Source organism: Trichosurus vulpecula, chromosome 9 (genome assembly GCF_011100635.1).
Source record: "Trichosurus vulpecula isolate mTriVul1 chromosome 9, mTriVul1.pri, whole genome shotgun sequence".
Lineage (NCBI taxonomy): Eukaryota > Metazoa > Chordata > Mammalia > Diprotodontia > Phalangeridae > Trichosurus > Trichosurus vulpecula.
Window position 1 is genome coordinate 147740216 of NC_050581.1, and position 16407 is coordinate 147756622.

The window sequence follows — 16407 nt, forward strand, 5'->3', positions numbered from 1 at the left end:
TATACTGTAAAGGAAACAGTTGCCCCTGGTACCTCCTGACAGAGTTAGAGCCTCTCAATCCTTTGGTGTTCTCAGGCCTCAGACCTTAGGCCACTCAAGGCCACAGACTAGCACTCAGACCTGTCCCAAGACGCACCACGAGAATGGGGAAAGGGGAGGAGGAGAGATACACTCAGAGACATAGAAGAAAAGATATCCAGGAACCCCTGAGCCCCAAAACTGCATCATTCTATGCCCCGTCCTACCTTTTCTCTCTGCCTTCTCTGACACAAATCATATCATGAAGCTGATGTCCAATATCAGGAGGGCTCCTATGCTACCCTCTGTGTGGACACCAGCATGAGAGAGAGGCTGAGCACCTCCCAGGGATGCTGTCCACAGCTGCCCTGACTTCTTCGTGGAGCTATCAAAATCCTCCCCTTCTAAGGACCATTTTCTTCATTTCTTACCCCAAGGGAAAGAGGTGAGAGGGTAATCCAATCTTTCCGAGTACCCTTAGGAGAGACTGGCTACTGCCTGGAAGGGCACGGGTAGCCGCCCTCTCTTCTTCTACACATGTTATGGTGGATAATGCCATTTGAACCCTAGCCTATCAAGCCTATCTCCATTGTTCATCATTTGCTTTTTCTTTTTTTATCATCAATCCTGAACATCTGAAGGGCTGTGTCACATAACTTGCTGGTCTTTTAGCCAGCACTGCTTCCTCATCTAGTAACTAAGTAGGCCAGTGGACAGTGCTGGATTTAAGAGTCCAAAAGACCTGAGTTCAAATCCTGCCTCAAACATTCACTAGCAGTGTGACTCTGGGCAAGTCATTTAACATCTCCCAGCCTCAGTTTCCCCGAATGTAAAATGGGAGTGATATTATCTTCTCTTTCATAGGGTTATTGTGAGATAACTTACATGAAACACTTTGCAAACCTTGAAGTGCTATACAAATTCTGGCTATTGTTATCATTTGTATTATCATTTTTCCTACCTAAGGGTTTCCCTTTCTGCCCTTCTCATTGAGGGCTAGCCTGAGCTAAGGGCCACTTCAATAAATAGTTGGAAATCTCCAGGAATTCTACTTTAAGATACTGTTAAGCACATGATAGCAGGTTCCCTTCCCCTGTCAAAAGAGCTGCCCCATGAAGGGCAATCCTCCCCTTTCACCAGTTTGTCAAGAATAAAGCACACCCTGACTGGGATCATCATTGGTCATATAGAGTCTGCTTACTAGCTTTGGAGTCAGAGAAGAAGATCCTAGACCTAGGAACCTCAGAAGACATTCAATCCATACCGCCCCCCTTCATTTCACACTTGGGGAAACTGAGGTCCAGTGAGGTGAACTAACCCACCCAATATCATGCAGATATTTCCAGAAACAGGTCTTGAACCCTTGGCCTCTGACTCACGAGTCAATCTTCTTACTCCTATACCATGATGCTTCCAGTAGTGAGTGTCTTCAAAATCAGCTCTTTTTCCTGAGGGGTCTTGTTTAAGTGCGTAACCCCTCTGTACCTCAATCTTCTAATCTGTAAAATGAAGAAACTGGAGCAGATTATCTCCAAGGTCAATGCTGACCCCACCCCAGGCTTGGAATCCTGTGACTTCTCAGCCTAAGATTTCATGGTCACTTCCTACGATGGGTCACGGGTGGGGATCAGAGGTAAGATGAGGCACTGGGAAATCTGTGTCCGCCTGAGGGATTGCCAGGCTCTCGCTCTCAAGGGTCCAAGCCGTGCTTTCTTGCACTCGGTCTGAGTGATTCCCACTTTGGCTCCTGCAAGTGTTAAGCCAGGTATTCAGTCACCTTCATCTCACCTGTAAGCCGTCAGGATGGGGAATAGAGGAGCAGTCTCTGTCCTAAATGCTGATGCTCCTTTCTGAGTCCTGTGACCTCCAACATAGATGTGCCAGAGAGAACAGGGAAGGATTCGGAAGGCTGGTCAGGGCAAGTTCACTTAGCTTCTCTCAGCCTCAGTTTCCTCATCTGTAAAATGGAGATATTAGGAGCACCTACCTCCCAGGGTCGTCAGGAGGCTCAAATAAGGTATCATATGTAAAGTTCTACGTAAACACCACCTGTTAGCTCCGATTCTTCTTCCTTTCTCCAGCACAAGGTGATGCACAGACACTATCTTACAAACTGGCCTCCAGCACCAACCTTCTGCTTTTATATTCTGGCTACAGGCAGGCCCTGTGGGTGAGAGGAGGCTGAGTATAGGTCACAGAGCCAAAAGGGACCTCAGAGATCTTCCAGGTGCCTTCCTCAGGGCTAGTCAATCAATCAATAAGCATGTCAGGTGCTGTCAGACACTGAGAATACAAACACAAAAATCGAACAGTGTTTGCCCTTCCACAGAGAAGAATATGCAAAATCAATACAGGTAAATGGGGTGGGGGGCAGGAAAGAGACCCTAGAAGCTGGAAGAATGAGGAACTAGCTCCTGTAGAAAGTGGGACTATAGTTGAGCTCTGAAGGTAAGTGATGGATTCTAAGAAGAGAGAATAAGGAGAGAATGCATTCCAGGCATAGGGATCAGCACAGAGATGGCAGGTGGAGGCTGGTGGGTGAAGAAAGGCATATTCTTCGTTGGCCCTTCCTTCCTTCCTCCCTCCCTCCCTCTCTCCCTTCCTTCCTTTCCTCCCTTCTTCCCTCCCTCCTTCCTTCTTATAGTCACAGTTTCTCCCCATCCTTCTTTCTTTCTACTTTTGTACCCTGTTCCCCCTTCCATCATGCTCCCTTTCCCACAAGATCTAGGGTGGGCCCTGTGTATGTTGCTGAGGCCAAGACTGAGGAGGGGATGGAGAACCCTTAGAACTCTATCCCCAAGGTGTGGTTTGTTGGCCCTTAGTATGCCCTGGAGGTGAAGAGAGAGGAGATCCTGAGACTGGAAATGTTGGCCACCAAGGAAGAGATGAAGCTGGAGAAGGCAGAAAAGTTCCTAGAGAAGGATGCGACTCTGTTTGATGAGTTCCTGAAGGAGAACGATCGGAATTCTGTGCAGGCCATGAGAATGTAAACCAAGGGGGGGGAAGGTGCAGCCATGGGGGCAAAGCCCATGAGGACAGTGGAGGGGTGGCTGACGAGCACCACTGAGGCAAAATGGCAGCCCTCAACCTTAACCCTCTCTCTAGTTCCAGTGTTAATACTCAGTAACTAAGGATCAAAACCTATACTCTGGCCTAGAGGCTGAGCCACAGAAACCCACAGAGGGAAAACCTCCATAGATCATTGTGGAGAGGGGAAAATGGGGAGAATCTGGCCTCCCATTCCACTCTAATGGTATCAGTCCAGGAAAAGTATTCTATTCACAGGGCAGAGGAGGACCATGTACTATGCACCTCTGCAACAATGTCCGGAAGCCCAGATTTGATGCCCCAATGAAACGGGGCCATACTTTTAGGTCTTGGCTCTTTCCAAGCCTTAAACTGGGACCTGTACCCTAATCTAACCCTAAACCCAAACACTAGCAAGCACCGTATTAAAAACTGACTCTGTCTCTGACCCTAAAGCCATAATCCCCTCTATTCCCATTGCTAAAAATCCCAATCCTATCTTTAAATCCTAACTCAGTCTCTAATTCTTAAACCTTAATTCACCTCTGCACAAATACATGCCAAATGTCACTATTTATCCTAGCCATTGTCCTAGAGGAAGGTTCTCCAGAACCTAGTCACGTGGGTTGAGGTCTTACCAACAGCCCCCTTTATAATCCTAGAAGGCAAAAGAAACTTGAGAGGTCATCTAGTCCATCCCTCTGCCCTCAGGCACTAAGCTTGAAGGCTGGCTCTAGGAAGAAAGAGTAGCCTCTCTTTGACCCTTTTATGCCAACTCTTGCCCAGCCAAATGTGAAGAGACCACATTAATTGAAGATAACTCTCCATTCCCTGTCCCTAATGTATCATGTCTGATCTTAAGCTACCATTTTACAGAGATGAAACCCATGCTCTTTTCATTCTCCAAACTATGGTCACTTCCTGTTCCCACCAAGGTCTGATCTGCTCAGAACCTGTATCTCCACCGGGCCATTGGTCTTGCCCATATTCTCTTAACCCATGAAGGGAAGGATATGGCCCTTTAAGACACATACCATGACCCACCTAACCAGTACCCCTGTCCTTCAGCAGTTCCTGCCAGCAAGTAAACTCTTCTAGTATTTAGTGGATTGACCATAAGTTTAGCCAGCATATTTTCTGTATTCAACTTTGTGTTAGGCTCTACTATGATAGGGTCTAGGACCTGAATAGTGGAGCGGGACAGGCAGGAATTACCAAGACCAAGGCAAGTACAGTGAGGAGCTGGGCCTTGCTGAAATGGAAGGTATGTGTTGGGGAAGAGTCCAAAATGAAGTGAGACCATAGAGATCCTTAAAAAATAGGAAGGAAATTTTAGACGGCCAATTTCTACTGTTCTTACATTTCAAAAGTATTAATGAAGAGCACAGGTTGTCCCTCAATTATCTCTTCAACCACATCAAGTGACCAGCCCATCTCCTTTTCTGAACGTATCCTAATATCCACATGCATAGGATGACCTCAAATATGTCATCACTGGAAATATGCTTTCATCCCCTTACCCCTACCATGTATTTCTCCATTGACTGTTGTTTATCCAAAATTTTTAATTCCTTAGAGATTTCATCCTTTTAAGATGTGCATTGATGGGAAAACATATGGGTACTCTCAAAATGTAAAGCAAACCCAGAGAAAGGAAGTCCTGTGACTCATTGGGGAGATCTTGTTTATAGCATCCATGAAAGAAGTTGGGTGAGAAATTGATGGAGGGAATACTCATACGGGATCCACTGATGAAGCATGGAAGGAGTAGCAGGGGTCATGGGATCGTATAGCCAGAGCTAGAAGGGACCTTAGATGCTGTACAGTCCAGCCTCCTCATTTAACAGATAAGGAAACTGAGGGAAGCCCAGAGAATTTATGTGACTTAGAATCACAGGATTTATAATTCTAGAAATGGAAGAGACTTTGGATGTCACCTCATCCAATCTGCTCGTTTTACAGCTAGGGAAACTGATTCCCAGAGAGGATAAGTTGTCTGCCCAGGGTAGCTAGTAGTTGACTCGTGTATTCCTCCTAGCTCTCAAATTATTTGTAATAAGGATTCTGGTATAATGAAAAGAGCGCTGGACTTGGTCAAATTTCTTGGACCTGCATTGGCTTCTATTTACCTGCAGGAGGGTTGTGAGGGAAGCATTTTGTAAATCTTCCTGCACAATGAGTGGCTACTAACTGTAATGAGTTTTAAGCCTTATGGAACAGTTGGTTGTGCCAACCAACTAACCAAACATTAACATATGCCTACTACATTCATAGCTCTAGGCGTGGGGAGAAACAAAGAAAAATAAGATACAACTCCTGCCTTCTGGGAGCTTCCAAGGTAGTAGGTATTTCATAAGACCAAGAACTGGAAATCCCCTAAATCAGCAGTATCAAACTCAAGCAGAAACTAATCCCTGGTGTCACCTACTGGCTTAGAAAACCACAAATTAACATTATCTATGTTGTACTGCATTTTCGTTCACTTTGTTAGACATTTCCCAATGGCATTTTAATCTGGTTCAGGGCTGTGTACACCCCAGCTTTGAGTTTAACACTTCTGAACAACTCCCTCATTCTAGAGATGAAAATATCGAGGCCAATATTGGGTGAACAACTTGTCCAAGGTGATGCAGATAGTTAAGTAGGGAGGAGGGAAAATACACATATATTAAAGTCAGGCTCTAATTTAGTGCTATACCAGCATTAAATTAGTGCTAGAAGAGTCCAGAGGAGGGATAGCGCTGTGAGCTGGAGTCATCAAGGAAAACTTCCTGGAGCAGGCAGGACTAGTGTGGGGCCTTAAAGAATAAATAGGAATTCAGTTGTTAGAAGGGGAAAACATCGTTAACCCTCCCTGCTTCTTTAGAAGGCATTTCCTAAACAGAAACCTCTTCAACCTAAGCAAGAGGTATGGGAATGGACCAGTTGACCTCTCTAGGGACCTTCCATTTTCTATATTCTAAAATTTTGACCCTCTTTCTTTGCTCTGGCCAAAGGAAAGCAAGATGGAAAACTGCTCCCTAATCTCTCTCAACCTTTAGGTTGAACTTTTCCTCAAGGGAACTTACTGTTTAATTTAGGCTGGGTCTGCTGTTGGTGAGACTAACTGACTAGCTGGTGGCCTGGCTACCTCCCATAATGAGTCATCCTTCTGTTTTAGAGCCGAAAAGGAGGCCAAGGCGAAGATGGAGAAGATCATCGAAATCCGAGATATCACTGCACAAATCTTAATGGTGAAAAGGTGATGGTTCTCCCACTTCCTGTCTAGAGAGAGTCAGAAAAAGCATCTCCTCAGGGGAAAAGCCTCCTTGTTCATCTTGGGTGCACAGAATTGTTAGATTCAGGGCTGAAATGTACTGTGGAGATCATCTCATCGCATACAGTCGTAAGAAACCTGGATTGATAATCAGAGGTTCTGGGTTCAAATCCTGCTTGTGTTTCTGTATGAAACAGGCTCTCGGTGTCTTCCTTTGCATAATGAGGGAGTTGTACCGGATGACCCCTAAGGTCCCTTCCAGCACTGGATTTATACAAAGGAGGAAACTGAGGATCAGAGAAATTACCTTCTCCCCACTCCAGGCCAACCTTCCTAAAACGCCGTTCCCCTGCTCTAGTGACTCGGAGGGATCGCAACCCAGTGAGGTAGCCAGAGCACAGCTACTTATCCCCACTTGACAGGTGGGAAAATTGAGGCCTGAGGGCTGTAGTTATTTAATCACAGTTACACAGTGAGGTAGCAGCAAAGCTAGGACTAGACCATCTATCCAATGAAACAACGTATGAAAAGCTCTTGGCAAATGTTAAAGCCCTTTATAAATGCTAGCTACTATTTTTATTAATTATCCTAGGATTTCAGCCAATACAGGGAGAAACATGGGGAAGCTTCCCTACTTCTTTCCCCACCCCGCCCAGGCAATCAGGGTCAAGTGACTTGCCCGGGTCACACAGCCAGTAAGTATCTGAGGCCAAAGTTGAACTCAGGTCCTCCTAACTCTAGGGCTGGTGCTCCACCCACTGTGCCATCTGGCTGCCCCTTCCCCTACTTCTTTAGAAGGCATTTCCCAAATAGGATCCTGTTCAGCCTAAGCAGGAAGGATGGGAATGGTCCAGTCGACCTCTCGAGGGACCTTCGAAGTAGTATAGCAAAGAGAACGCTGGGCCCGGAGCGAGGAAGACCTGAGTTCAAATGTAGCTTCAGACACGTACTAGCTGTGTGACCCCGGGCAAGTCACTTGACCCTGTTTGCCTCAGTTTCTTCATCTGTAAAATGCGGATAATAGTGGTTGTGAGGCTTAAATGAGATAATATTTGTAAAGCACTTGGCGCAGTGCCTAGTATATATAAATATTGCAATATTTATCACTGTACCCAGTCCCGTGTTCTTTCTACTGATCTAATTTCTTTTAAAGAAAGGGAGGGAGCAGAAAAGTAGGAAAAAGGATGGAATGAGAGGAAGCAGAAAAGACTGTGTGACATCATTCACAGAATCCCACCCGCGATACCAGTAGTTCTGACTGACATAGCCTTCTCACAGGTGACCACACACACACACACACACACACACACACACACATGCACATATACATACGTGTATATATATATACACACACACATATATGGATGTATATGTGTATACAAATATACACATACATATGTATATGTGTATGTATATATATAATATTATATATATATATATATATATACATATATATATATATATATGATGTGACATGAAGGTATCTGGAAAGGCCTTATTTTCAAATGCCATGTCGCATTTCAATGCCTGAAATCCCGCCATTAGAATTATACAATTAAAATGGTATAGGATCCTACCATAGAACAGAATATGAAATAGTTCAATCAGTCAGGCATCTGTTAAATAGCCTACCATGTGCCAAGAACTGTGCTAGGCACAGGGGATACAAGACAAAGATGAAACAGTTCCTACCCTCAAAGGGCTCATGTTCTGTTTTTCATGTTGTCTCACTAGAAGATGGGTCTTGGAGTTGAAAGACCTGGGTTCTGATCCCAGATCTACGACTTTTGGGCCACGCGGCCCCGTCCCTCAACTCCTTCAGCTGTAAAATGAGGGTACTCCTACTTGCATAGTAGTTGGACTAATTTGTTGGATGCTCTAAGGAAAATGCTTTGTAAGCCTTAAAGTGATAGGAAAATGTGTGTTGGTGGCTTTGTCATGAGTTCTCCTATAGTCTGCTTTAAAAATGCGGCTGTCGCTGGGCAGGGTCATACCAGGATGGTGAAGAGTGATATAAAGGAGGTGCCAGAGAGGGCAAAAATCTCAAGCCTACCTGGACCAGGGCCCCACAGCTTGAGTCTCCCTGCAGTGGGCAGGAGAGATGAGTGCAGATTTTATCAGTCATAGAAAGAAAAGAGCTGGGTGGCCCAGAACTCAAGAGACTCACTTAGGATCACAAGTTCATTGAACAAGAACTATGAAGTATCTAGTATCTAGACCATAGGTTTCCAGAGTGGGCTATATCACCCCCTGTGGGGGTACTGCACTGATCCAGGGAAGGGGTAACCTCACATACAATTGTGGGAGGGGAGTTGAATGAAAATAAGGGGGTGGTAGAAGCACAAGGAGAGAAGAGAAGAAAAATTTGAAAAACTGTTCATATATGTTTCATCTGTTGCATAACAGACTTAAAGTCGTAGTGATTACATTATTTTCCAAGTAAACACACAAAATGCAAGCTGTAACCAATCAGTGGTCAAGTCTGCTGACAGGTCTTAACAAGCAAGTGTTGGTATGTCATGCCTTATCAGGAAGTCCAGTATGCATCAGCAGGAATATGATGTGCATGTAATGACTTTACAATATTATATGGTTACATGGTGCAATACTGTGTCATCAAAATTTCAATGCAGGAAAAAACCACAAATTTACAATAAATTATTAAATTTAAGATGTATCATTTTAAAAAATATAATTTTTTGAAATGACACAAATTTTAAAAAAAAACCATTAAAGGGTTAAAGAAAGTAAGTTTCCAGGGGGGCACTGAGTAATTTTTTTAAAAGGGGGTGGTAGGCCAAATAAGTTTGGGAACCTCTGGTCTAGACCAACTCCATCATTTTACAGATGAGGAGATAGAAGCCCAGAGTGGTTAAGCAATTTGCCCAAGGTCGCACAAGTAGAAAATACAAGAAATGGGATTCAAACTCAGATTCTGTCATTCTAAAATTCTTTTCCATTACAACAAATTCTGGCTCTGCTCCTAACTGTGTGACCTTGGGAGAGTCTTTTCCCCATTCCTTGGTCATATAAGGAGGTCTGGTCTAGGTGGTCTCTATGAACCTTAACACTTTAATAGTCTGAAAGGATTAGAAATAGGAATATGAAGAGCAGAAAGGTGAAATTCTGGTGGGTTGGGGATCCTGTGGTCAATGTAAAGGCTTAACCTTTACAATTTCTCTTCCTTGAATCCTGGCCCAGTGAGATCTCCAAGTTTGAAGACAACGTCCAGATTTTCAAACTCTATAAGGATTTCCTCTATAAGCTGTCCCCCAGGGAGTGGCTGATGACCCATGCCAGGAAGCATTTGGCCCATGCTGCTGCCAAGATGACCTTAGACCGACAGAGAGAGAGTATTCCATTTTTGCCCATGGAAAAAGGTAACAGGAGGAAGGAGAGAGAGACCAAGGGGTTGAGTCTGAGAGGGACTCTGTACATGTTACCCTCCATCCCTAGGATTTGCAAAGCCCCTACCTGCTGGGTCACACAAGTACAGACCTTGGTCATCAATAAAACAGACTTCCCAACAGAAGGGAAGTGACCTGAGCTCAGAGCAGGCAGAAGGTCAGAGTTCAGGCAGGCAAAATCATTACCTAAAGGCCCACAAATAGCAACCTGTCCATCAACAAGCTCTTGTTATGTGTCACTGCGATGGGTGATGGGAATATAACTAAACTGAGGTAGTCTGCCCTTAGGGACATCACATTCTATAATCAAAGGCATGGATGGTCAAGAGCTCAGCAATCCAAGACAGACACATTGGAGCATCTAGACAGACACAAGCAGTCTCAGAATCAGATCTGTGGACCAGAAGGCACCTCAGAGAGCATCTGGTCTAATCCCTTTATTTTACAGTGACCCATAGAGGGAAAGTAACTCATCTAATGGCACACAGTTTGTTAGTTAGAAAGATGGGACTGGAACTCACATCTCCTGATTTCCATAATGCTTTCTGCAGTACCAGAGTGCCTGATACTGAGAAGGCTCTGGACCAGGCAGGAACTGCCTATTATGGGAGGAGCCCATTCCAAGATATAGGAGCAGTCACAGGTCAGAGCTAGGAATTAACTCTACCTAGATGAAATGGGGAGAGAAGGGGACATTCGGAAGAAGAGCCTAACGTTCTAGGGCAGGACCCTCCAAAGTGATCTTTCTACTCCCTCCAGAGGGAAAGGGCAGTCGGAGATCCAGTCTGAACACCCCCATCCTCTCATCATCTGTGAGCGAAGCAGTGATTAGCAAGGAAGACAAATCCTCCCCCACGTCATCTTCATCCCAGGATTTACAGCCTCTGTTCAGAATTAGCCCCAGCAAGAATGAGTAAGTCAAGCTCAGAGGCCAAGGGATGGGGCCAGGTGTGGGGGAGTGGACAAGGGTGGAAGGTAGCATTAGGCCTGTCTGACTGAAGAGATTAAAGAGGAAAGGGTGCAAGATGCAGAGGGGGACTGAACTGCACAACTTCTCTGTTTGGAGGGGGAGAGGGTCAGGTCATAGGTTTTTCGAAATACCATAAAAAACGGAGAATTTCAGATCAGCCTTAGAACATGGGATGTAAAATATTTTGGTCAAAAGGGACCTCAGAATATGGAATGTTAAAGCTGGAAAGGAGCCTTAGGACAAAGATGTCTGCCCTGGATGGGGACATTAGAGCATAGAATGTCAGACCAGGAAGGGGCCTTAGAGCATGGAATGTTAGACCAGGAAGGGGACCTTAGACCATAGAATGTCACAGCTGGAAGGGATGATGAATGCTTGCCTCACCCCCTCCTTTGGTAAAGGTGGAAGGAAACAAACCCAGAGAGATTTCCGGAACGCAGGACAGGGCAGCATCCATTGACACCAGAGAAAGCGTCCCTTTGCCCGTCCTTCTGACATCTCTTCTTGCCAGCATTCAAAGAGAGAAAGAGCTTGCAGTGCTAGGAGCCAGAAAGGCCATCGTCTACAAGGTCACAGCATCAGAATGTTAGAAAGGGAAAAGGAACTTGGAATAACCCCTGAATAGAGAGCATTGACATAGTACTTTAAGGGTTGCAGAGCACCGTACAAATATTAGCTCATTTGATCCTTACAACCACCCGGTGAGGTAGGTGCCATTAGTATCCGCAATTTACAGATGAAGTAACTGAGGCGGGCAGATGTTAAGGGATTTTCCCAGGGTCTCACAGCTAGGAAGTGTCTGAGATCTGAACTATATCCATTGTTCTGCCTAACTGCTACAACATAGAGTATCCAAGCTGGAATGGACTTTAAGACAGGAAATGTCAGAGCTAGAAGAGGCTTTTGAAGCTGTCTATTCCAATCCCATCATTTTATAGATGGGAGAAACGGAGGTCATGAGAGATTACAAGTGACCCCACCCACGGATGCCTATGGTGCAGCTGGGTTAGAACCCAAGTTTCATGACTCCTACTCCAGTATTCTTTCCATGACATCATGCTACATATGGGATTTAAAAAAATAATTCCCAGGTGAGAGGTCAGTTTGGGGAAATTGGCAACCTCTGAGATGAATGATGTGGATGGCAGCCACAGCTTCCTCAATGCCCCTGCCAGAGACAGAATCCTGGTCTAATACTGACCCAAGCAGCAGGACATGGCAACCAAAGGAAACATAAACCAGTAGATTCTAGGGAAAAGCACCAGGCATATAATAGCCTTCCCAAGCTATTCCAACTCATGCTGATTTCTCTCTTTTGGGAATTTCTGAATCAGCATACTAAGGGTGCTCATCACCAGGTTACCTGATCACCCCTGCGTCCAATGCTGATACATTCCCAGTTGTCTCTAGACTGCGGAAATAAATTAGGTTACGTTTAAAGGGAGGACTATTTTTGGAGTTTGGGAGAAGGGAGGAGGAATTAGTCTCTAAACACCATTTACATTATATTCTCAATGCTTGTATGCATTTCGGCTCCCTCGCAATTATATAGAACGTATAGATGCAATTACAAAATGTCAAAGTGAGGAGGGGTTTTCAAGATCATCAATCTGTACCTGAGAAGGAAGGGTTCCATCAGCATTCTGCATCTCATAATGAAATTTTAGGCTTCTTAGTTCAATTCAATAAACATTAATTAAATATCTAGTGTGTACACATGCAGTGACGTTTCCATTCGTGGAAATAACAAATCCCACTTTAAAGTGGTCACTTGCATTTGAATCCTGTTCAAAGTTATAATGATGGAAAATACCGTAAATAGTTGCCGACCAGTGGAAATAGTGCAAATACAAATAAAGGAACCACTTCAGTAATTAGACCCTAGCTGTGGGGTCATGGTGGTATAATATGGAACTGGCCTGCAAGCCACAGGGACCAAGGTTTAGGTCCTGCTCATACTGGTGGTGACAAGGAATAAGTCATGGAACTTCTCTGAGCTTGAAGTAACAGTCTAAGAGTATAAGTGGAAGCGAAGATCAGACTGTAGATGAGCGTTTACGAAGCACTTACTGGATTCTGATGCAATGCCCTCCAGAAGCATCCATCCTAATATAGAAAACAGCATGCCAGTGACTAGATCCAGGCAGAGCAGACAAAGGCAATCGGAGAAGAGAAGGCATTAGCAGTTTTGAGGGTTGGAGAAAGGGCAAATTAAGGGAGGGCCTCCTGCAGAAGATAACTTTTGAATTGAGAGGAAGCCAGAGAAGCTCCAAGATGGAGGTGAGGAGGGATAACAACCCAGATGTGGGGGAGAGCCAGTGAGAAAGCTGGAGCTGCAAGTGGGCCGGGGTGGCTGGGTGGTAGAGGTCTTGGAGGGGATGGAAAGGTAGGAAAGAGTCAGTTTTAGTGCTAAGAAGTAACCTGCACTGGTAGGATTTTGCTTCCCTGTACTAATAAAATGCCCATTCCTATGTGCTAGGCACTGGGGATAAAGAGATTTTAAAAAATGAAATAAAATAATTGGGTCTCTGCTCTCAAAAAGCTTCCATTCTAAATGAAAGGTACAATGTGCACACATGAAAAATACAATACAAGGTATTATAAAGGCCTAAATTAAGTGCTCTAGAATAATTTGAGGAAGAGGCAAGAATGCTTTCAGTTAGGGTATACTGGGAATCAAGATGGGCTCTTAGCCCTTATTCAACCAAGCGCCCTTGAAGAGTTTGGCCTTTGGTTCCATGATTAAATTAGGAGTCCTTGACGACCTCCTTGCCTCAAGGGGAAGCCTAGTTTACATGGGCTTGAGTGACGTTTGTGATATCAGAGGCTTTTGGACCACGTGGGCTTAACGTTGCATTTTTGTGACAATTTTAGGTCACGTGGGTGAGTCGCATGTGTGACTCACCTTTGGCCCCGAACAGGATATATAAGCACAGAGTTTGGCTTTCTCTTTTGGAGCTCTGAGCTGCAACAGGAGTGGTGTGTGACTCTAGGCCAACCATTGTTATTAGCATCCTGGCTTTGATGTTGATGCTTCTCTGGTAACTGTATATTGCGATTTTGTCAGACAGAAATCTCTGTTGATTCGTGTTTATTTGCCCTGTTTGTATTTGCTCCAAAGCTCAGGGTGCTGGCTTTTCCCCCTGAGCTCAGTGAATGATATTTGTATGTTGGATTAAAGTAAGGTTGTTAACCCCTTAACGTTGCTTTCCTTAGTAAAGCAGATCAAAAGAACCTGGGCTTGCAGCATTCTGTGTGCTGGTTGTTGTTGGTTTTATACAGCCACGGTAGCTGCTAGCAAGATTGTTGAAACACAGGGCTAGAAAGGGGGGGCTGAGCATAGGGCAGAGGAGAAGGTAGCGTCTGAGCTAAGCCCTGAAGCGATGATATGGATTCTGAGAGATAATAATGAGGAGAGAATGCATCCTAGGCATGGGGATGGTTTGCAGAAATTCACAGGGCCTGGAAATGATATGAAAAGCTCAGGGAATAGCTAGAAATATAGTCTGGCAGAAATAAAGGATATGTGGAGTAATATGAAATAAATCTGGAGAGGTAGGTTAGGGCCTTAAGTGCAGAGGGAAGGGAGTCAGGGAGAGACTGGAGGCAGGCAGATCAGTTATGAAGCCATTATGGTAGTCTTGGCTGGAGGTGATAATGATCTAAGCTTGGGGCATTTTGAGTGAAGAGAAAGGGATGTATACAAGAGATATGGTGGAGGTAGGATGTGAGGATTGGGAATGATGTGAATTTGAAGTAAGGGGGAGAGGGAAAAATCAATGATGATGAATCCAAGACTTAGAGCCTGGGGCACAGGAACCATGATGGCGCCCCTCGACAAAGCTAGATGGGCTGGGAGGAGGGACCAACTTGGGAGGGAAGGGGATGAATTTCACATTGGACTCATTGGATTTGACGAGCCAGCTCAGATTAAGGGAAGTCTGGGAAAATCCTTTCAGGGCAACATCCACTCCTATGTGGATGTGGGACATAGCGATCCCTCTGCTAAGCCGCTGACCCAAGTGATTCCTTGGCAGGTCAAGTCCTACAGTGTTCTCTGCCAGAACAGATGAAGCTGATAGTGACGATGAGGTCAGTGACCCACAGCCTCATTCTGTCGCTCACCTCGAACCAGCACTTTGAGTCCTGAAACCATCCCTGAGGGGCACAGAACTGCCAGTTAGCTCAGTGGGTACAGCAGAGGGTTAAGGAAGCCAAAGTCACAGCAAGGGTTTGAATCCCACCCCCGTGGAACACTTAGCTTTATTGTAATCCATAGCCTAAACTAAACCCTGACCTCAGACAAAAACAGACCCCTCCCCTTTCTCTCTTCCCCATTGCGGTAAATGAGGGGAATGCCAGATTTGGATTCAGAAGGCCTGTGTTCAAATCCTGACTGCCAGTTACTACATAGGAGACTTCTCTGGGCCTTATTTTTTTTATCTACGAATGAGGGGTCCCCTTCACCGCTAAACCTATGATCCTGTAAACCCTTCACACAGTGACCTCTTACTCTGACCAGATACTGACCTTTAACTCCAGCCACAGAAGACCCCTTGATCCCCATCACACACATACCTGTCCCCCTACTCTGGCCATAGACTAAATCCAAACTGTAATCATACTAGCTATCTTTCATGTAGCACTTTATAGTTTATAAAGAGTTTTAGAAATACTAACTCATTTTATCCTCACAACAACCCTGGGAGGTGGATGCTACTGTTACCTCCACTTTACAGATGGAGAAACTGAGGTAGAAATTAAGTGACCTGCCCAGGGTCACACAGCTAGTAAGTGTCTCAGGCCACATTTGAACTCAGGTCTTCCTGACTCCAATTCCAGCTTTCTGTCCACTGTACCCAGACTGCAGAGTGAACCTCACCCCTAATCTCAATCACACAATGACCCCCTACCCTGGCAATGGACTGACCCCCTCTCCCACCCCACCAACCCACCAAATGAGCGCTAAATCCTGGCCACAGCCCGGTCCCTCTGTCTGGTCATGAGCCTCCACCACATGGGATGTTCATGACCCAAAGGGTACCAGAGGTGGCTGAGGAGATCCAAAACTCCTCTCCATGGCCAGGAAGGGGGTAAAACCCTCAAATTGTCCAGAGCATGGGTCAGGAGCACCTGCATTTGGATTCAGAGGACGCCCATGACCCCTAAAGATCAGAATCTAAACCCCATGCCTTCTTCCTTCTGGTGTTCCCTTGCCCCCAAATCCCCCTCCCCCCATCATCACCAGAAGAGTACAACCACCATGCTGGGTGCTTAGCACCAGGGGGAGGCTCGGAGCATAAGTGAACCCTGGACTCTGTTTCCCCGAGAAGCTGGACCTGTACTTCACAGAACCTCAGCAGCTGCTGGACATTTTCACTCAGCTGGAGGAGCAGAACCTGTCTCTGATTCAGAACTCCCAGGAGACGGAGGAGGCCCTGGAAGAGATCGACAATTCCATGAGAAACGCACGGAACAAAATGTAGGTCAAGCGGTGATAAGCTAACTAAGGCAAGCTGGCTTTCCCCAGGAGCATCCCCAAAGAGAGGATGAGGATGCTTAGCCCAGAGAAGAGAATTCGAAGGGTCAGCGGGGGATGGGGCAGGGAATCCAGATTTGGAGGGGGGTCAGGGGAGAGGACGTGGAGATAATCTTCTAACAGCTAAGGGCAATCGGAGGAGAGAGAACAGACCTGTTCTCTGCGGTCCCCGAGACAAAACTAGGACCAC

General features: G+C 45.4%; 1 protein-coding gene across 1 annotated transcript in view; it reads left to right on the forward strand.

Moving 5' to 3' along the window:
* Positions 1 to 16407, forward strand: part of CFAP100 (cilia and flagella associated protein 100) — a 44513-nt gene that overhangs the window by 16108 nt on the left and 11998 nt on the right. Inside the window, exons 7-12 of the mRNA XM_036737771.1 lie at positions 2841 to 3004; positions 6206 to 6286; positions 9503 to 9681; positions 10468 to 10621; positions 14716 to 14770; positions 16012 to 16160. Of these exons, the coding sequence (XP_036593666.1) occupies positions 2841 to 3004; positions 6206 to 6286; positions 9503 to 9681; positions 10468 to 10621; positions 14716 to 14770; positions 16012 to 16160 (782 nt within the window). The remainder of the gene's footprint in view (positions 1 to 2840; positions 3005 to 6205; positions 6287 to 9502; positions 9682 to 10467; positions 10622 to 14715; positions 14771 to 16011; positions 16161 to 16407) is intronic.